At 42.0% G+C, this 19934-nt stretch overlaps 6 protein-coding genes across 13 annotated transcripts; 4 read left to right on the top strand and 2 right to left on the bottom strand.

Annotated features, from left to right (window-relative positions):
* The first annotated feature begins 24 nt into the window (after positions 1-24).
* Positions 25-1050, top strand: LOC136184505 (rhodopsin-like). Its single transcript, XM_065971410.1, has one exon. The coding sequence runs from the start codon at positions 25-27 to the stop codon at positions 1048-1050; it is 1026 nt and encodes a 341-aa protein (XP_065827482.1).
* On the bottom strand, positions 992-2868 carry LOC136185516 (bystin-like). The gene is made up of 10 exons (XM_065972676.1): positions 2707-2868; positions 2477-2659; positions 2291-2423; positions 2176-2230; positions 2038-2122; positions 1737-1979; positions 1465-1673; positions 1350-1415; positions 1222-1294; positions 992-1169 (listed from the first exon to the last, which is right to left on the bottom strand). The coding sequence occupies exons 1-10, from the start codon at positions 2836-2838 to the stop codon at positions 1092-1094; spliced, it is 1257 nt and encodes a 418-aa protein (XP_065828748.1). The 5' UTR covers positions 2839-2868; the 3' UTR covers positions 992-1091.
* LOC136185517 (cyclin-D1-binding protein 1 homolog) lies at positions 2816-4459 on the top strand. Of its 2 annotated transcripts, none has more exons than XM_065972678.1 (12): positions 2816-2960; positions 3010-3069; positions 3119-3198; positions 3253-3334; positions 3388-3472; positions 3527-3591; positions 3641-3717; positions 3772-3891; positions 3942-4064; positions 4116-4162; positions 4218-4264; positions 4316-4459. In XM_065972678.1, the coding sequence occupies exons 1-11, from the start codon at positions 2897-2899 to the stop codon at positions 4237-4239; spliced, it is 825 nt and encodes a 274-aa protein (XP_065828750.1). In that variant the 5' UTR covers positions 2816-2896; the 3' UTR covers positions 4240-4264; positions 4316-4459. The 2 variants fall into 2 exon arrangements, with proteins under 2 accessions (XP_065828750.1, XP_065828749.1); XM_065972677.1 differs by having other exon boundaries at positions 2820-2960; positions 3942-4051; positions 4102-4162.
* Positions 4440-6832, top strand: LOC136185518 (N(G),N(G)-dimethylarginine dimethylaminohydrolase 1-like). Of its 6 annotated transcripts, none has more exons than XR_010669562.1 (4): positions 4440-4903; positions 4955-5996; positions 6055-6679; positions 6750-6832. XR_010669562.1 is itself a non-coding variant. In XM_065972679.1 (2 exons), exons 1-2 carry the CDS (start codon positions 4478-4480, stop codon positions 5327-5329), a joined length of 801 nt encoding a protein of 266 aa, XP_065828751.1. In that variant the 5' UTR covers positions 4440-4477; the 3' UTR covers positions 5330-6705. The 6 variants fall into 6 exon arrangements, 1 of the variants encoding a protein (XP_065828751.1); XR_010669560.1 differs by having other exon boundaries at positions 4955-6244; positions 6315-6679; XR_010669561.1 differs by having other exon boundaries at positions 4955-6269; positions 6315-6679.
* Positions 6833-16574: 9742 nt separating this feature from the next.
* On the top strand, positions 16575-19178 carry LOC136184609 (lysophosphatidylcholine acyltransferase 2-like). Of its 2 annotated transcripts, XM_065971517.1 has the most exons (15): positions 16575-16735; positions 16783-16919; positions 16973-17196; positions 17262-17390; positions 17447-17488; positions 17543-17601; positions 17650-17684; positions 17740-17794; positions 17854-17883; positions 17935-17987; positions 18118-18243; positions 18299-18449; positions 18551-18649; positions 18706-18856; positions 18927-19178. In XM_065971517.1, the coding sequence occupies exons 1-15, from the start codon at positions 16616-16618 to the stop codon at positions 19055-19057; spliced, it is 1542 nt and encodes a 513-aa protein (XP_065827589.1). In that variant the 5' UTR covers positions 16575-16615; the 3' UTR covers positions 19058-19178. The 2 variants fall into 2 exon arrangements, with proteins under 2 accessions (XP_065827589.1, XP_065827590.1); XM_065971518.1 differs by lacking the exon at positions 18927-19178 and having other exon boundaries at positions 18696-18832.
* On the bottom strand, positions 18983-19861 carry LOC136184610 (uncharacterized). Its single transcript, XM_065971520.1, has 2 exons — positions 19658-19861; positions 18983-19572 (listed from the first exon to the last, which is right to left on the bottom strand). The coding sequence occupies exons 1-2, from the start codon at positions 19847-19849 to the stop codon at positions 19102-19104; spliced, it is 663 nt and encodes a 220-aa protein (XP_065827592.1). The 5' UTR covers positions 19850-19861; the 3' UTR covers positions 18983-19101.
* Between the last annotated feature and the right edge of the window lie 73 nt (positions 19862-19934).

Raw genomic sequence — 19934 nt, 5'->3', positions numbered from 1 at the left:
ACGCACCAGTCGCGAGCCAGAACCATGAACAACAACAGCACGGGGCCGGAGGACGTCTCGAACGCGTTCGTTCCTCTTTACGGAAAGTCGTGGGAATACTTTCTCAATCGCGGATTCACCTGTCTTTGCACGACAACGGCGACCGTCCTCTGTACGCTCGTCCTCGCCGTCGCCCTATTCCGTCCCAAAAGTCGCACGACAACGAACATCTTCATATTCAATCTAGCAACGGTCACGACCTTCCAAGGCCTAACCGGATTCTCCTTCACCGTCATGTCCCTCGTACAAACAATCGCCGACTCGACCGTCTCGTACGGCACCTGCGCGACCCTAGTCTTCATCGCGCTCTACGCGACCGCCGTCACGATGTGGGCGAGCGCGGCGACGAGCGTCGATCGATGCGACGTTCTAACGCGACCTCTCGCGCGCTGGCTCAATCGAACGAAGGCGTGGATCGTTATCGCGTTCACGTGGATTTTGCCGCTGGGACTGACTCTTCCGACAGCAATCGGCTCGTGGGTCGAGATCGAGTATCGGGCGGAAGACGGCGGTCTATCGTGTTATCTCAATCCATTAACGTCGTACCAGTTCGTGCTCTTCTGGACCGTCACGGGAGTTATTACTCCCACGATTATCATAGTCGGTTGTTTTTGCGGCATCGCTTGGGCGGTGTGGGACAAGGCGAAAGCTCGCCGACACTACATGGATAAGGTGTCCGAGGGAGGAGGCACGTTCAATAGAATCGAAGCGCAGGCTTTGAAAATCACCTTCGTTGTGATTGGCGTCAACGTTCTGCTGGTCACTCCCTTCGTTATCGTGCTCCTGTTGAAGTTGGACGTTCGGAAAAACGCTCTGCCGCAAATCGTCACGGGAATTCTTCTCAACGTTGCCATCGTGATCAACGCCGTGCTATTCGCTTTTGGCGTGAGATCGATTCGGAAGGAGGTCAGGGTTCTCTGTCGGTGCCGTAGATTGATTCGTTCGGAAGAGAGCAATGTCAGCATGAAGACGGTATTTACTAGCCGAGGATCAACGTCTAGCGCTCCGTAAATCAATATCGTCGTCATATCCTACTCCTATATACGTAAGATTCAATTCAAAGTACTAGTCTCCATTTCAATGTCTCTTGGTGTCGAATTGACTAACGCTTGGCGAATTTCCGGTCCAATCTAGTGTATCGAGATAAGCTTAGATTGTCCCCGTCTTTGTGACTGTGTATACCTTTGGGTGACATTGTGCTCGAACGACCTCAATCAATGCATCTTTCTGCTCGTTTGAAATATCCTCTTTGTAGCTATACGTACGTACGTATCACATGTAGCCAGGAAATTACCTAGAATGACACTTACCCGTGAACGAATCGTAAAAAGCACTGATGCCACAATACAGGCAGCGTTCTCTTATCATGCAGAAACCTAAAGAAATGTCACAAAACCTAAGAGGCATCTTGAAGGGGTATTGTACCGAAGAAAATGATAGACTAAGGCGTCGACGACTCGATACGGTAGAGCGTAGTTCTTCTCGAGCAGTATCCGCATAAATATGCTGTTTGCTCCCGTGTAGTCCATCTCGGCCAGTTTGAGCAGAGCAGCGCTCGAATGCAGAACGGGTACGCTAGTTCTGGCCAAGACGCTACCTACAATGACAGCCTCTCGCAAAGTGCACGTCCCCGACTAAGGAAAGGAAACAGAGATATGTCCAGAGGAAAATCGATGAATAAAAATGTTTATCCTTACTTCGCAAAGTGGTAATAGGATTCCTTTGAAAAATGCTGCCGGTTTGAATAGGGATCTTTTCAGGGCGGCGTACAGGTGCACGTTGAGTCGTTTGTACTCGGTCACGTCGTCGCGAATGCGCGGCAGGAGGACGAGATTGTAGAAGCGCTGGGCCATTTTCTCGTTCAAATTCGACGAAAAGATTCGAGTTGCCTGATACATGGATGCCGCCGTCCAACGATCTGGATTGGTCAAATAGAGCACCTGAAAAGGAGAATGCGTCATTGATTGCGATTGACACTAAAAATTAAATGAAAAATACTTCTTCCCAATTGGACAGCGAAGGGAGAAACTTAAAGGCCTTCGGCAACTTGCCACTCCTATATCGAGCCAGGATATTGCCAACACTAAGACGAGAGAGTTTTCTAACAGTGAAATCTAACGATTTAGTTCAATTTACCTCTTATAGACGTGAACAATTTTTTCATCCAGTTGAGGTACTCTGGCAGATCTCTCTAGAGAGCGACAATTCATCTTGTAAAGACTTTCATCTGCAGGTGGCAATGCGTGTGTACCGGACATCTGCGACGCAACTTCTGTTTCTTTATCTCGTATTTTCTCCATGATAAAATCAGACAGAGTGCGTCGCTGCGTCGCATCAGGGCACATAAAAGTTTCCAACACCTTTTCATCAGCATCATCTAGTTCCTGAAATAATCCTGTGATTCAAAATCCCCTAATAAAACAATATTTTTCCTCACCAGCTGCTGATAGAACGTGTCCTGCTCGTCGTCGGCATCGGGTTCGTCATCGTCGTCAGACTGCACGGAAATCGGTAATTTCGTCTCTTTTCTCGCCGCTGAGAGCCCGAATTCCTCTTCCAGTTCGTCCTGCTGCTTTCGAGCTTCGTCGAGTATGCGTGCAGATAATTTCGTGTCAACAATCTAGTAGAAAATTCGAAGGGAGAGTCGAGAAATTCGTTTCCACTCGCTTCGGAGTCCTTTTCGTCGATTTTTCGCCGATTCCGTTTGACGCGTCCAGATGGCTTGACTTTGTCGTCGTCCAAAATTTGTTCTGCAAGTCCAGCGTGACGTTTGCTTCGTTTCGCTTTGTCTTTTCCCATTTTTGCTCCAGCTACGATTTGCCTCGTGCCGTCTCGCGCACGTTAGGCGTCAATCTCCATGTCCGAAAAAAATCTCCGGTCTTTCGTAGAGAAGCTGGTACTGGTCGAGAAGGAAATCACCAGTGCGTACATGTAGAAATGTGTTTCGAGCTTGCAGCGCTACTATTTCAGGCAGCAGTCGAAGGAGGTGCGACGACGCTTTCGTGCTGAGCGAATTCTGGAGAGATTTCAGTAATAAATTATAAAGAAATTATTTAGCAAACCTGTGCACCGTTCTTAGAAGCTGCAGCTAGCCTTCTTTCAAGAGAAGCGACAAAATTGTCTCTTGCATTCGGCAAACCGCCTCTGCCTCGAGACGAAGTGGATTCGATTTTTTGCCTCTTTACGGAAGAAAAATTTGCTGTCAAATTTTAGGAATGCAAAAGATTGGTTGCAGATATTGACGCGGCTGTTTCGGTCATAATTTCTTGTTTTCATCGACTTCCTTCTGATCAAGGTGCGCGTGTTCTATTACCTTTCGTACAGTGCCTCTACTTCTTGGGCCTTTAGGTAGGACTCTACTTGAAGTTGTCACAGTTGCTGTTCAGAAAATAGTCACTCGTGTCAGATTGCTATTTGTTTCACTGGAAAAGGGGTACTACGGCGTACTGCTGCAGTTTATTTTTGTTGTGAGCGAGGCATTGTACAGTGAGAAATTCACATCTACTGGCTTAGTCTGGGATGCGTGCGATTTATTAGAAGACTTGCCTCGGGGTAGATAAATCTTGATTGCTCGGTAGCTTAGGAAGATTGTCCTGTCTAGACAATAAGCAAGCTGTTCTTCGGCACCTGGAAACTATTGCTGGATTGGTGAAAGATGCTCTAAGTGAACTAGAAGAGGTTGGTTCTTTTTGTGTGTGCACGCGCGTAGAATTGCTGCTACCAACGCCGTAGGCTCAAACAAGTCAAGGTGTTCTGAGTGATTTTGACATGGACATGGATGATGATGCTCAAGTGACAGAGTGGACAGAAGAGGAGAAGAAACTCGTCGCTCCCTGCAGTGGACTTGTCAAAGTAATGCATTTTTTTCTGCACTGGCGCATAATGGTAATATTTTCTGCTAGGGATGCAGGTCATTGCTAAAGAAGCTAAGGGCATCTCTTATAAAGAAATCTGCACAAGAGAATGGAGATTTGGACAGCCTCGTAGACATTTTACGGTGTTTGAACGAGAGGTACATACGTGTGGTACGCTTTCAAGGTTACTACTAGTAGATTATGTTAGGGTTGATTGCCTAGTGTCTGGAATCTATGCTCCTATTGATGTTCCTGCAACAACCCAGAATGTTAGTAGCTACGCAGATATCATTGTGCAATCAATTCAATTTTTTTCTTTCTAAGGCTCGTCAGTTGGCCGGCGTGATGGAGCAAATCATTTCGACGTTCAGGTATGTTATCTCCATTTGTTTACGCGCAGAAAATAAGTAGTGACTGTCTAGTGGAGGTTCTTTACATTCTCCGGCAGACAAAGAGTGGACGGATTTTTTGACAATGGCAATAAAACATAACCTATCTAAAATGATGTTTACCGAGAAAAATTAATATTTTTGAATTTTTAATCCATCACATGATAGATAGATAAGCACGCGTCCTCTGTTCTAATGTCACTTCCCTGGTGCAATTTCACCAAAGCGATCGTACGGCAGATACCGAGCACTCTAGCGGGTGCCGCTCTGCGTCGCGAAGAACCGACGAGTCCGATCGACCTCTCGCGAGCGCGAACGCAGCACGATCGTTACGTGAAAGTGTTGCGCGAGCTCGTCGAAACGGTCGTCGTTCTGCCGCCGGACGACGCCTATCCCGATTGCGTTTTCGTCGAAGATCCGGCGGTCGTGTGCGATCGTCGCGCCGTCGTGTGCAATCTTGGCCACGCGAGCCGACGCGGCGAGGCGGCGCCCATTCGGGACGCTCTTCGTCGCCTCGGCGTCTCGTGCTTCGATATGAGCTCCGACGCGACGATGGACGGTGGTGATGTTCTCTTTACCGGTCGAGAATTCTTCGTCGGTTTGTCGGAGCGAACGAATCAGGTTACATCGGAATTTTAATTGGTAATGTAAAGACGGATTTTTCTTATATAGAAAGGTGTCGACTTTCTTGCTACGACTTTTTCTGACTACCCCACCCACACTGTCAGCGTCAAAGATAGTCTACATCTGAAGTCTTTGCTCTCAATGGCTGGACCGAGTGCAATCGTTGTGGCCGACACTCCGGCCGGGAAAAATCTGTGGCAACAGATTGTCCAATCAGCAGCACATCAATACGAATGCATTTGGGTTCCAGATGAGAAAGCAGCGAATTGCCTCTATATCAATGGAACTCTGGTTCATCGAGCCGAATTTCCAAACAGCGTGAAGATTTTTGAAAGTCTGAGCTGTCGTCGAATCGAGATGAGCGCAACAGAACTTTCAAAAGCTGACGGTTGCCTAACGTGCTGTTCCTTGCTGATCACTTGAAAGTTGCATCTCTATCTTCTCTCTCATTATAATGCGCGACGCCATCTTGGACAAAACATGGCCGCCGCCATTTGTTTCGCGATACGCTCCGAGGCGGCTTGGCGCGCGGCTTTGCCGACGCTCTCTCCCTGCTTCGACGAAGATTCTATATACCGTGGTGGGGTTTTTGGCGCGACGGGGGCCCTTTCGGCGTCTCGATCGCCCGTGCCATTGCCCGTCGTCTCGCGCGCGGCTCCGCAATCGTGACGCGGACCTTTTTTGCGCGTCTTTTTAAGCGTGCGGTCGGGTTTTTGGCGACGACGGGGCTCCTTTCGGCGTCTCGATCGCCCGTGCCATCGCCCGTCGTCTCGCTCGCGGCTTCGTAATCGTCCGCAATCGTGACGCGGACTCTCCTCGCGCGTCTTTTGGTGCGTTCTCTCCCGTTGTCGAAGTCTTCGCGACGCGGGCCCCCTTCGAGGGTCTCTCCGAACCCTTTGCGTCGCATACGGGACGTCTACAAACCATTTAGTAGATAGCAAATTCCAACGCCTCAATCGTCTATGCGCTCGCAAAACCTACTGATTTTCAAGGAAAGGGAAAGAAATATTTGACCGCAGTGCCATCTTCCTGAATTGATAGCGAGAAATCATGGCGCGTAAATTGTCAAAATATTGCCCAAAGGCTTTTGGTAATCGTGCCGCATGATTGATTTTGCGCCGATAATCTGCAGCTACTGACTGTATTAGTACTCAGTGGGATTTTGACAGTTAGCTGTATCTACGAACATTCAACGAGAACTATTTTTGAAAAGGCAGTACCAGAACTATTATTGAATTGGCAGTAGCGGGAACAGGTTGCATAAAGGCGTGCATGTACACACTCTGTTTCAGAAAAGAATTTTTTTCAACTACTGCCTAGCTGCCGGAGGCCGCGAAGGTAGGCTACAACAGTTAGTGAAGAAGTATACCAGTGTATGCATGTATACAAATGACACCGAACACTTTAGGCGGTCAGCGGGAAACAACACAGCCAAAGGGAAGTCTTTTCAACACATGCAGTCACCGGGAAAAATTTGCATGCACAGAGTAAGCAAGAACTAGGTATGTGTTGGCAACTCTGCATGATCAGCGGGAATCATAAGAATTGCACGATTATCAACGAATATGCAGGTATTCGGCTGCAGAGTAAGCGGGAAACAGATTTGCTACGCTTTTAGCGGTAACAGGTTGCATAAAGGCGTGCATGTACACCGTGTGTTTCAGAAAGATCTCTCTCTTTTGCTACACGTTCAGCGGCTGGGACGTCGGCCTTGGGAATACACTCAGCAAGAACTATTTTTAATCAAATATGTGCATGCAGTCTGCCGCGAAGGTAGGCTATAACTGTGAATAAAAAGACTTCCCGTTGACTGTGTTGACTGTATCCCGCTGACTGCCTAAAGTGACCGGTCGGTTAACAATCCAACTAACAGTCACCGGGAACAATTTGTATGCACAGACTCGGCGAGAACTATTTTGCGCGAAGGTAGGCTATAACAGTTAGTGGGACTGTTACAGGAAAAATACAAAAATGAAACCGACCGGTGACTTTAGGCACTCAGCGGGAAAAAACGACGGAAAGTCCTTTTACACACAGTCACCGGGAACAATTTGAATGCACATGCAGACTCAGCGAGAACTAATTTGCTGTGCGGGTCAGTGGTGGGCAACTGACGCACCCTCTGCAAGTCACACTAACTTAATTGAAGGGTGTATAAACTTTGTCTCGGCAGGATCTCCTTTTCTGCACGGTGAACGAAGTCCTTGCCTTTACACCCAGAAAGAACTATTTCATCAAATACAGTCTGCCTTGAACGGGAACTCATTGGCTACAACTGTCAGTTGAACTGCTACACGAAGTACGTATTTGTATATAAAGGACAGCGCTTAGTTTGACGGCACTGTGACCGGGGAGGGCTTCAAGTGTTCCAACCCCCAAGTAGTGCAGCGTAAGCCATCCTAATCGAACGTCCTAATTGTGCATTTTAAAACAAAAATGCACTCTGCCCCGCGCGAAGCGCGGGTAAGTAAGCTAGTGTCTCTTCCCATAATTTACGGAGCTTCGTACGGGGCCTGTGTTTCCAATGCGGGACCTCGCGTTTTCGCCTTCAAATTTCGCCGCCCGACGCCGCCGTGACCGCGCTTCGATCGCGCCGCTGCGCTTCGAACGCCTTTCCGCGCAATCGATTGAACGCGCGATCGTCGGGACCCCCGCCGCGGATCCTTTTCCGCCGCCGCTTTCCCGGGCCGCCGATCGCGCCGGAATTCCAAACGCGACGTCTCCCGCGGGTTTTCTACCGGTCCGAATCGAGCAATCGCCGCCGTGAAGTCGCGTTTCGCCACAATTCGAATCGCCTTAGAGTGCGCTATGCATATTTTCTCCGCCGCCATCTTCCTTTGTCTTTCCGTTTTTCCATGGCTTCTTCCGCGCGAAAGCGACCTCGCTGCGAGGTTCCAGCGACTCCTGGTAGAGTGCCCTGCCCTTGCAATACGTGTATCCCTGATGCATGTTTCCCCCCTGAGTTAAGTTTACCGCATAGTGGAATTCGCAGTGTACCATTCCCTGCTTGCAGAGTACGTATCACTGATGCATGTTTTTGTGCAATTGACACTGTACCACTTCCTGCTTGCAGGGTATGTATCCTTCAACAGAAAACACATTGAGTACCTAAAACAGAAAACATATTGAGTACCTACAACAGAAAACACATTGAGTACCTACAACAGAAAACATATTGAGTACCTAAAACAGAAAACATATTGAGTACCTACAACAGAAAACACATTGAGTACCTTCAACAGAAAACACATTCAGTACCTTCAACAGAAAACACATTCAGTACCTTCAACAGAAAACATATTGAGTACCTACAACAGAAAACACATTGAGTACCTACAACAGAAAACATATTGAGTACCTAAAACAGAAAACATATTGAGTACCTACAACAGAAAACACATTGAGTACCTACAACAGAAAACACATTCAGTACCTTCAACAGAAAACACATTGAGTACCTTCAACAGAAAACACATTGAGTACCTTCAACAGAAAACACATTGAGTACCTACAACAGAAAACACATTCAGTACCTTCAACAGAAAACACACTCAGTACCTACAACAGAAAACACATTGAGTACCTACAACAGAAAACACATTGAGTACCTACAACAGAAAACATATTGAGTACCTACAACAGAAAACACATTGAGTACCTACAACAGAAAACACATTGAGTACCTTCAACAGAAAACACATTGAGTACCTACAACAGAAAACACATTCAGTACCTTCAACAGAAAACACATTCAGTACCTTCAACAGAAAACACATTCAGTACCTTCAACAGAAACATATTGAGTAACTTCAACAGAAAACACATTCAGTACCTACAACAGAAAACACATTAAGTACCTAAAACAGAAAACATATTGAGTACCTACAACAGAAAACACATTGAGTACCTACAACAGAAAACAGAAAACATATTGAGTACGTTCAACACAAAACATATTGAATACGTTTAACAGAAAACATATTGAGTACGTTCAACAGAAAACATAATGAGTACCTTCAACAGAAAACATATTGAGTACCTTCAACAGAAAACAGAAAACATATTGAGTACGTTCAACAGAAAACAGAAAACAGATTGAGACCTACAACAGAAAAAGAAAACAGATTGAGTACACTGTACCTACAACAGAAAACAGAAAACATATTGAGTACGTTCAACAGAAAACATATTGAATACGTTTAACAGAAAACATAATGAGTACCTTCAACAGAAAACATTGAGTACCTTCAACAGAAAACGTAATGAGTACCTTCAACAGAAAACATATTGAGTACCTTCAACAGAAAACAGAAAACATATTGAGTACGTTCAACAGAAAACATATTGAATACGTTTAACAGAAAACATAATGAGTACCTTCAACAGAAAACATTGAGTACCTTCAACAGAAAACGTAATGAGTACCTTCAACAGAAAACATATTGAGTACCTTCAACAGAAAACAGAAAACATATTGAGTACGTTCAACAGAAAACATATTGAATACGTTTAACAGAAAACATAATGAGTACCTTCAACAGAAAACATATTGAGTACCTACATCAGAAAACATATTGAGTACCTACAACAGAAAACACATTGAGTACCTACAACAGAAAACACATTCAGTAACTTCAACAGAAAACACATTGAGTACCTACATCAGAAAACACATTGAGTACCTTCAACAGAAAACATATTGAGTACCTTCAACAGAAAACAGAAAACATATTGAGTACGTTCAACAGAAAACAGAAAACAGATTGAGACCTACAACAGAAAAAGAAAACAGATTGAGTACACTGTACCTACAACAGAAAACAGAAAACATATTGAGTACGTTCAACAGAAAACATATTGAATACGTTTAACAGAAAACATAATGAGTACCTTCAACAGAAAACATTGAGTACCTTCAACAGAAAACGTAATGAGTACCTTCAACAGAAAACATATTGAGTACCTTCAACAGAAAACAGAAAACATATTGAGTACGTTCAACAGAAAACATATTGAATACGTTTAACAGAAAACATAATGAGTACCTTCACAATAAAACATATTGAGTACCTTCAACAGAAATCATAATGAGTACCTTCAACAGAAAACATAATGAGTACCTTCAACAGAAAACATATTGAGTACCTTCAACAGAAAACAGAAAACATATTGAGTACCTAGAACAGAAAACAGAAAACATATTGAGTACGTTCAACAGAAAACATATTGAATACGCTTAACAGAAAACATAATGAGTACCTTCAACAGAAAACATATTTAGTACCTTCAACAGAAAACATAATGAGTACCTTCAACAGAAAACATATTGAGTACCTTCAACAGAAAACAGAAAACATATTGAGTACGTTCAACAGAAAACATATTGAATACGTTTAACAGAAAACATAATGAGTACCTTCAACAGAAAACATATTGAGTACCTACATCAGAAAACATATTGAGTACCTACAACAGAAAACACATTGAGTACCTACAACAGAAAACACATTCAGTAACTTCAACAGAAAACACATTGAGTACCTACATCAGAAAACACATTGAGTACCTTCAACAGAAAACATATTGAGTACCTTCAACAGAAAACAGAAAACATATTGAGTACGTTCAACAGAAAACAGAAAACAGATTGAGACCTACAACAGAAAAAGAAAACAGATTGAGTACACTGTACCTACAACAGAAAACAGAAAACATATTGAGTACGTTCAACAGAAAACATATTGAATACGTTTAACAGAAAACATAATGAGTACCTTCAACAGAAAACATTGAGTACCTTCAACAGAAAACGTAATGAGTACCTTCAACAGAAAACATATTGAGTACCTTCAACAGAAAACAGAAAACATATTGAGTACGTTCAACAGAAAACATATTGAATACGTTTAACAGAAAACATAATGAGTACCTTCAACAGAAAACATTGAGTACCTTCAACAGAAAACGTAATGAGTACCTTCAACAGAAAACATATTGAGTACCTTCAACAGAAAACAGAAAACATATTGAGTACCTAGAACAGAAAACATATTGAATACGTTTAACAGAAAACATAATGAGTACCTTCAACAGAAAACATATTGAGTACCTACATCAGAAAACATATTGAGTACCTACAACAGAAAACACATTGAGTACCTACAACAGAAAACACATTCAGTAACTTCAACAGAAAACACATTGAGTACCTACATCAGAAAACACATTGAGTACCTTCAACAGAAAACATATTGAGTACCTTCAACAGAAAACAGAAAACATATTGAGTACGTTCAACAGAAAACAGAAAACAGATTGAGACCTACAACAGAAAAAGAAAACAGATTGAGTACACTGTACCTACAACAGAAAACAGAAAACATATTGAGTACGTTCAACAGAAAACATATTGAATACGTTTAACAGAAAACATAATGAGTACCTTCAACAGAAAACATTGAGTACCTTCAACAGAAAACGTAATGAGTACCTTCAACAGAAAACATATTGAGTACCTTCAACAGAAAACAGAAAACATATTGAGTACGTTCAACAGAAAACATATTGAATACGTTTAACAGAAAACATAATGAGTACCTTCAGCATAAAACATATTGAGTACCTTCAACAGAAATCATAATGAGTACCTTCAACAGAAAACATATTGAGTACCTTCAACAGAAAACAGAAAACATATTGAGTACCTAGAACAGAAAACAGAAAACATATTGAGTACGTTCAACAGAAAACATATTGAATACGCTTAACAGAAAACATAATGAGTACCTTCAACAGAAAACATATTTAGTACCTTCAACAGAAAACATAATGAGTACCTTCAACAGAAAACATATTGAGTACCTTCAACAGAAAACAGAAAACATATTGAGTACGTTCAACAGAAAACATATTGAATACGTTTAACAGAAAACATAATGAGTACCTTCAACAGAAAACATATTGAGTACCTACATCAGAAAACATATTGAGTACCTACAACAGAAAACACATTGAGTACCTACAACAGAAAACACATTCAGTAACTTCAACAGAAAACACATTGAGTACCTACATCAGAAAACACATTGAGTACCTTCAACAGAAAACATATTGAGTACCTTCAACAGAAAACAGAAAACATATTGAGTACGTTCAACAGAAAACAGAAAACAGATTGAGACCTACAACAGAAAAAGAAAACAGATTGAGTACACTGTACCTACAACAGAAAACAGAAAACATATTGAGTACGTTCAACAGAAAACATATTGAATACGTTTAACAGAAAACATAATGAGTACCTTCAACAGAAAACATTGAGTACCTTCAACAGAAAACGTAATGAGTACCTTCAACAGAAAACATATTGAGTACCTTCAACAGAAAACAGAAAACATATTGAGTACGTTCAACAGAAAACATATTGAATACGTTTAACAGAAAACATAATGAGTACCTTCAACATAAAACATATTGAGTACCTTCAACAGAAATCATAATGAGTACCTTCAACAGAAAACATAATGAGTACCTTCAACAGAAAACATATTGAGTACCTTCAACAGAAAACAGAAAACATATTGAGTACCTAGAACAGAAAACAGAAAACATATTGAGTACGTTCAACAGAAAACATATTGAATACGCTTAACAGAAAACATAATGAGTACCTTCAACAGAAAACATATTTAGTACCTTCAACAGAAAACATAATGAGTACCTTCAACAGAAAACAGAAAACATATTGAGTACCTTCAACAGAAAACAGAAAACATATTGAGTACCTACAACAGAAAACAGAAAACATATTGAGTACGTTCAACAGAAAACAGAAAACAGATTGAGACCTACAACAGAAAAAGAAAACAGATTGAGTACACTCTACCTAAAACAGAAAACAGAAAACATATTGAGTACCTACAACAGAAAACAGAAAACATATTGAGTACGTTCAACAGAAAGCATATTGAATACGTTTAACAGAAAACATAATGAGTACCTTCAACAGAAAACATATTGAGTACCTTCAACAGAAAACATAATGAGTACCTTCAACAGAAAACATATTTAGTACCTTCAACAGAAAACATAATGAGTACCTTCAACAGAAAACATATTGAGTACCTTCAACAGAAAACAGAAAACATATTGAGTACGTTCAACAGAAAACATATTGAATACGTTTAACAGAAAACATAATGAGTACCTTCAACAGAAAACATATTGAGTACCTTCAACAGAAAACATATTGAGTACCTTCAACAGAAAACAGAAAACATATTGAGTACGTTCAACAGAAAACAGAAAACAGATTGAGACCTACAACAGAAAACAGAAAACATTGAGTACCTACAACAGAAAAAGAAAACAGATTGAGTACACTGTACCTACAACAGAAAACAGAAAACATATTGAGTACGTTCAACAGAAAACATATTGAATACGTTTAACAGAAAACATAATGAGTACCTTCAACAGAAAACGTAATGAGTACCTTCAACAGAAAACATATTGAGTACCTTCAACAGAAAACAGAAAACATATTGAGTACGTTCAACAGAAAACATATTGAATACGTTTAACAGAAAACATAATGAGTACCTTCAACAGAAAACATATTGAGTACCTTCAACAGAAAACATAATGAGTACCTTCAACAGAAAACATAATGAGTACCTTCAACAGAAAACATATTGAGTACCTTCAACAGAAAACAGAAAACATATTGAGTACAGTACCTTCTAACAGAAAACACATTCAGTTCCTTCAACAGAAAACATATTGAGTACCTTCAACAGAAAACACATTGAGTACCTACAACAGAAAACACATTGAGTACCTACAACAGAAAACACATTTAGTACCTTCAACAGAAAACACATTCAGTACCTTCAACAGAAAACACATTCAGTACCTTCAACAGAAAACATATTGAGTACCTACAACAGAAAACATATTGAGTACCTACAACAGAAAACACATTCAGTACCTACAACAGAAAACACATTCAGTACCTTCAACAGAAAACACATTCAGTACCTACAACAGAAAACACATTCAGTACCTTCAACAGAAAACACATTCAGTACCTTCTAACAGAAAACACATTCAGTACCTTCTAACAGAAAACACATTCAGTACCTTCAACAGAAAACATATTGAGTACCTACAACAGAAAACATATTGAGTACCTTCAACAGAAAACACATTGAGTACCTACAACAGAAAACACATTCAGTACCTTCAACAGAAAACACATTCAGTACCTTCAACAGAAAACACATTCAGTACCTTCAACAGAAAACACATTCAGTACCTTCAACAGAAAACATAATGAGTACCTTCAACAGAAAACATATTGAGTACCTTCAACAGAAAACAGAAAACATATTGAGTACAGTACCTTCAACAGAAAACATATTGAGTACCTTCAACAGAAAACACATTGAGTACCTACAACAGAAAACACATTCAGTACCTTCAACAGAAAACACATTCAGTACCTTCAACAGAAAACACATTCAGTACCTTCAACAGAAAACACTTTCAGTACCTTCAACAGAAAACACATTGAGTACCTACAACAGAAAACACATTGAGTACCTTCAACAGAAAACATAATGAGTACCTTCAACAGAAAACATATTGAGTACCTTCAACAGAAAACAGAAAACATATTGAGTACAGTACCTTCAACAGAAAAATATTGAGTACCTTCAACAGAAAACATATTGAGTACGTTCAAGAGAAAACATATTGAGTACGTTCAACAGAAAACATAATGAGTACCTTCAACAGAAAACATATTGAGTACCTTCAACAGAAAACACATTGAGTACCTACAACAGAAAACACATTCAGTACCTTCAACAGAAAACACATTCAGTACCTTCAACAGAAAACACATTCAGTACCTTCAACAGAAAACACATTCAGTACCTTCAACAGAAAACACATTGAGTACCTACAACAGAAAACACATTGAGTACCTTCAACAGAAAACATAATGAGTACCTTCAACAGAAAACATATTGAGTACCTTCAACAGAAAACAGAAAACATATTGAGTACAGTACCTTCAACAGAAAAATATTGAGTACCTTCAACAGAAAACATATTGAGTACGTTCAAGAGAAAACATATTGAGTACGTTCAACAGAAAACATAATGAGTACCTTCAACAGAAAACATAATGAGTACCTTCAACAGAAAACATATTGAGTACCTACAACAGAAAACAGAAAACATATTGAGTACGTTCAACAGAAAACATATTGAATACGTTTAACAGAAAACATAATGAGTACCTTCAACAGAAAACATATTGAGTACCTTCAACAGAAAACGTAATGAGTACCTTCAACAGAAAACATATTGAGTACCTACAACAGAAAACAGAAAACATATTGAGTACGTTCAACAGAAAACATATTGAGTACCTTCAACAGAAAACATATTGAGTACGTTCAACAGAAAACATATTGAGTACGTTCAACAGAAAACATAATGAGTACCTTCAACAGAAAACATAATGAGTACCTTCAACAGAAATCATATTGAGTACCTTCAACAGAAAACAGAAAACATATTGAGTACCTACAACAGAAAACAGAAAACATATTGAGTACGTTCAACAGAAAACATATTGAATACGTTTAACAGAAAACATAATGAGTACCTTCAACAGAAACTCATCTTTGCTGCGAAATAGAATTAGGTTAATTTGCCCGGTTGCGGCTCTTGGACAAGGACCGGTCTATTCACAGCTGCAAAGCGGCTCCGGTCTATTAGTAGCGCTGGAAACGAGAGAGGTTATTTCGCATCTTCAGTAGGCTGGACCATATGCAACAGCTAAACGCGCGACTACTGCGCAGATTGATCTGAGCAGTGAATTGACCGACGCGACTACTGCTGCTGCTGTTTCTTCTGCTGCTGCATGCAGCGATTAGCCCGGTTGGAGCAGCTGTGAATAGATCGTGACCGTCTGCTTCTGCTGCGATGGGACCGCGCGATTGGGTAGAGGAGCGGTTTACTTATATGCCGAGGCCCGCTACTGAAGCTTTTTTAGTGGGCAAGGACTATCATGTACAGCAGTTACGAATGACTTACGACCGGATTCAGCGCAGCTGCAAATTACCAAGGATCGGCTGCTGTACATGGACCCAACCGATTACCGAATGTCCAAATAGATGACAAAATAGTTACGATATGTTAATCGGGCGCCTCCAAACAAACCAAGTTGGTTTACAGCGTAGGAAATGACCAGAGTATACAGCCTGAGATTTCTCCTTGAATAGCTTTTGCGGCTGTAAATGAGCTTCGACAAGAAACTGCAGCTGTATTCCAGTAAGCTAACGCGGGTAAAAAAGCCGTAGCTAGCCCACGTAGGTCGAATTGCAGCGGCGCTTAAGAGACCCGATTCGTGCATTAGAGATATAGCGTTAGAGATATATAGCAGAATAGAGTCGTAACGGTCGCAGAAAAACCGGCCTATCAGCGAGCGGCACTGCGGGTTCACAGCACGCTGTAAAATGCCGTTAGAATATTGCAAGAAACGGCCGAATAAGCATAATTTCATATGCGCTCATGTCTGAATACAAACGCCTAAACAACCCGTTCGATGAACGGGTAAATCAGCTAGTTGTACTAACAACTGTCTCGTATATCCGGGGAATCTTTGTTACCTAAAAACAAACGCGACCCCCCACAATGGCGCAGCGGAAGTCGCAGCCACCGCTTCTCAGAGCGGCCTCGTTCGCGCAAGGCATCAACCCATTTTCGTACGACTACGAGAACGATCTAAAGTTGACTGTCTGGCAAAAGTTGAAGGTGAGAAACGCCCGAAACTGCGTTGCATGACGTTTTTTTCGTCGCAGATCGGCTTCAACACCGTACTTCTTCTTCCCTTGCGAGTCGTCTTTCTCGTACTTGCCGTCGTCACGGCGTGGCTCGTATCGATTGTCACTATGATTGGACTTTCGGACACGAACCAGCCGCACACCGGATGGCGACGGTCTGCGCATCCCACGCCCCTTTTCTTCATGTACACTATTCATTTTTCCGTAGACGGCTCAGTCACGCGATTCCGCGCCTCTGTCGCGTCATTCTGTTCGGCTTCGGCTTTTGGCGCGTTCGAACGAAAGGAAGCTGCGCTAGTCGCGACGAGGCGCCCTTGATCGTTCTCGCTCCTCACTCGACCTATCTCGATACTTTTGCCGCTGGAATGGCTTTGCCGCTTCCCGCCGTTTCCGTCACCAAAGCGGCGAATGCAAAGATTCCTTTTATAGGATGTAATTTAATTTGATTTAGGCGTCAAATTTCTTTCATTAAATAATTTCGTCTTTTTCTCTATTAGCCATGTTAAAAGCTTTTCAGTCTATTTTTGTTTCTCGAGCGGAGAGACAGTCTCGAAACTTGGTTGTGAATAAAATCAAGGAAAGGGCAACGACGCCTGGGTGGCCTCACGTCTTGATTTTTCCTGAAGGTGAAAATGAGTTAATCTACTGAATTAGTTTTGTAGACTCTTTTTTTTTCATATAGGTTTATGCGCCAACAGAAAGGCACTTGTCAAATTTAAATCAGGTACAATGTGGATCATTTCTTTTGGAGTTTTTTTTTCATGCTGTTTGATTTTAGGGGCATTCTATCCAGGGCTTCCTGTTCAGCCTATCATCTTCAGGTATCCCAACAAACTGGTAAGGTTTGCCTACGTTATTTACATTTCTTATTGGTTTGTTTCTTAGGATACTGTCACGTGGACGTTTGGAGGTCTTAGTGGGTAAAATTGATTGAATTCTAATTTCGGGGAGTGAGCGTCGGTTTTCTGGGCTTAGAGCGTATTCGGTTTATCTTACACTCTGCCAGTTTGCAAATTTCCTCGAAATTGAGGTTTGTTTATTTTTTTGGAGGAGGGGAAGAATTTGACGTAATTCAACTGTGATTTGCAGTATCTTCCCGTCTATAAGCCATCTGAAGAGGTGACGTCTAAGGAAAGTATGAGCCTCGTCAATTGATGATGGTATTTGCAGGAGAAAGCGAATCCTTGCTTGTATGCTTCGAACGTAAGAAAAGTCATGGCCAAGTAAGAAAATCAACAGAGCCTTAGCTGATGAAAGCCTACTTTTCCCCCTGATGCCTGAGACTCTTGCACGGTCCCGTACTAGATTTTGTTTTCTACTGTTACCGTGTGTCAATAGATAGCTTTTCTTTAGAGCGTTAGAACTTCCAACTGCGGAGCACTCGTTTGAAGACGTTCTGCTGATGATGGAAAGTCAGAAACTGAAAATGCCGCTTGAAGCGGGCATCGTTGAATATCACAAATTGAGAGATAAACTCAAGTCGAACTACGCGTCTCTTCTCTCGCGAGGCGAATTCTCTATTTCTCTTTTCCAGGATGGATCTGCCCCAGATGAAAGAACTGATTTCTCAGTTTTCCGAAATGGACCAGAATAAAGACGGCAACATAGACATCAAAGAATTTGCCGCTTACCTAAAGCTGCCGATCACGCAGGAACTGCAGGACGTCTTTAGCATGTATGACAGGGTAAGAAAAAGAAAACACTGAGCTAGCTTTATCTTCCTACCATGGAGGAGGACAAAGCCCGTTTACAACAGGGACTGTCTGTATAAAAGATTGCACTATAGAACGGAGATGGCCTGGTCAATTTCCGAGAATACGTCATTAGCATGGCACTCATCTCAAATCCGACGAACACCGAGGAAACACTCAAGTGCGCCTTTGACGTAATATTTCCCAAGTGCGGACGAAAAGAAAACGCGTTACGTTTAGCTGTCCCTAGCTGTTTGACGTCAATTGCGACGGTCACATTGACCGAAAAGACTTGCAATTGATACTGGAATCCGCCTTTCATAGCGTCGATTCAAGCCACGTCGACGAATTGTTTGAGACTGTTGGCACCGACGCCACCGCGGCCGACGGAGTTTCATACGGTCTTTAGTTTACTCTACCCGGTGGTATATTTGTAGAGAATCTTTTCTTTCTTTCTTTCTTTCTTTGCAGAGATGTTTAAGCAGTTTTGCTCAAAGCGACCGGAGTATGCGGTATTGTTTAGACGATTCACAGACGACGCCTTTTATTCTGATCTCGAGGATGCCAGCTACGTTGCTGCAGCGCACGAGAAAGCCGACTGATAACGAGAATGCATTTATAAAAAAAAAGAAACAGAAAGTTTATATTAGCACAGGCAAGAAGTGTTAGCAGGTGCCGGTGATTTCTTGTCACTAATCTTGAATCTTTCTTCGTCTGTTGGAACAGTCCCGGCTCCTTCTTCTGCCAACATTTCGGCTATTTGCTGAAATATATTCACGACGCTATCCGGTGTCGACAAGTCGACGAGGTGAATCGTTTCGGGCGGAAAATCGAACTCTTGTGCGAACTTTTTGACTTTTTCGTCTGAGACGATCGTATCTGACGATTCCCAGTTCTTCTTCGACTCGTCGGTCACTACTTTTGTGCACGTTGTGCCAACGAGAATCGAGTGGGCATCCTTCGCCTGAAATCGTGCCGACTTAACGTGATTCGCCAGTCCGTTCAGCGACGATAGACTGTCTTCGCGATAGACGAAGACAATGACTCGGCTCCCGCGGTAGTAATTGCGCGTAATGCTCCTATACACCTCCACACCAGCCGTATCCCAAACTCCCAACTAACAGAAAAAAACAAAAAAAATTCAGAATTACAGGTACGATACTTCACTTCACCCAAGATGAAAGTCAGTGTTGTGTACGTACCTCAATGCAAGAGCCGTCGATCTTCGTTTTATACGTGCAGAAGTCTCTGTCCGATTTCGACCAGTCCACATCTTTGTGGACGGCTTCCAAATGACGAAACATCGACGTCTTCCCCACGCCGGCTTCACCTGTCAAAACGACCTTGAAGTGAGCCGTGAACGCGGGCGACAGCGCCGCTGAAGCTGTCGCCATCTCTGCGGAGATCACGCCTACGTCTTTACGTAACGCAACCAGGCGAAACCCCGCCTACGATTCCTCTCGTAACGCGATTTAGATC

This window comes from Oscarella lobularis, chromosome 3 (assembly GCF_947507565.1).
Source record: "Oscarella lobularis chromosome 3, ooOscLobu1.1, whole genome shotgun sequence".
Taxonomy (NCBI): domain Eukaryota; kingdom Metazoa; phylum Porifera; class Homoscleromorpha; order Homosclerophorida; family Oscarellidae; genus Oscarella; species Oscarella lobularis.
The sequence above is the reverse complement of the archived record's forward strand: the minus strand, read 5'-3'. Positions and strand labels throughout refer to the sequence as shown.

Coding starts and splice junctions, on each gene's coding strand:
- LOC136184505 (XM_065971410.1), top strand. CDS start 25: ATGAACAACAACAGCACGGGGCCGGAGGACGTCTCGAACGCGTTCGTT.
- LOC136185516 (XM_065972676.1), bottom strand. CDS start 2,838: ATGGGAAAAGACAAAGCGAAACGAAGCAAACGTCACGCTGGACTTGCA. Junction 1,416..1,464: donor TTAGTCTATCATTTTCTTCG/GTACAATACCCC, acceptor ACATTTCTTTAG/GTTTCTGCATGATAAGAGAA. Junction 1,170..1,221: donor GAGCACAATGTCACCCAAAG/GTATACACAGTC, acceptor TCGATACACTAG/ATTGGACCGGAAATTCGCCA.
- LOC136185517 (XM_065972677.1), top strand. CDS start 2,897: ATGTCCGAAAAAAATCTCCGGTCTTTCGTAGAGAAGCTGGTACTGGTC. Junction 2,961..3,009: donor GGTCGAGAAGGAAATCACCA/GTGCGTACATGT, acceptor CTACTATTTCAG/GCAGCAGTCGAAGGAGGTGC. Junction 3,892..3,941: donor CCTGCAGTGGACTTGTCAAA/GTAATGCATTTT, acceptor ATTTTCTGCTAG/GGATGCAGGTCATTGCTAAA.
- LOC136185518 (XM_065972679.1), top strand. CDS start 4,478: ATGTCACTTCCCTGGTGCAATTTCACCAAAGCGATCGTACGGCAGATA. Junction 4,904..4,954: donor TGTCGGAGCGAACGAATCAG/GTTACATCGGAA, acceptor TTTCTTATATAG/AAAGGTGTCGACTTTCTTGC.
- LOC136184609 (XM_065971517.1), top strand. CDS start 16,616: ATGGCGCAGCGGAAGTCGCAGCCACCGCTTCTCAGAGCGGCCTCGTTC. Junction 17,685..17,739: donor ACGTTTGGAGGTCTTAGTGG/GTAAAATTGATT, acceptor TTCTGGGCTTAG/AGCGTATTCGGTTTATCTTA. Junction 18,450..18,550: donor TCTTTAGCATGTATGACAGG/GTAAGAAAAAGA, acceptor ATTGCACTATAG/AACGGAGATGGCCTGGTCAA.
- LOC136184610 (XM_065971520.1), bottom strand. CDS start 19,849: ATGGCGACAGCTTCAGCGGCGCTGTCGCCCGCGTTCACGGCTCACTTC. Junction 19,573..19,657: donor TCGACGGCTCTTGCATTGAG/GTACGTACACAA, acceptor TTTTTCTGTTAG/TTGGGAGTTTGGGATACGGC.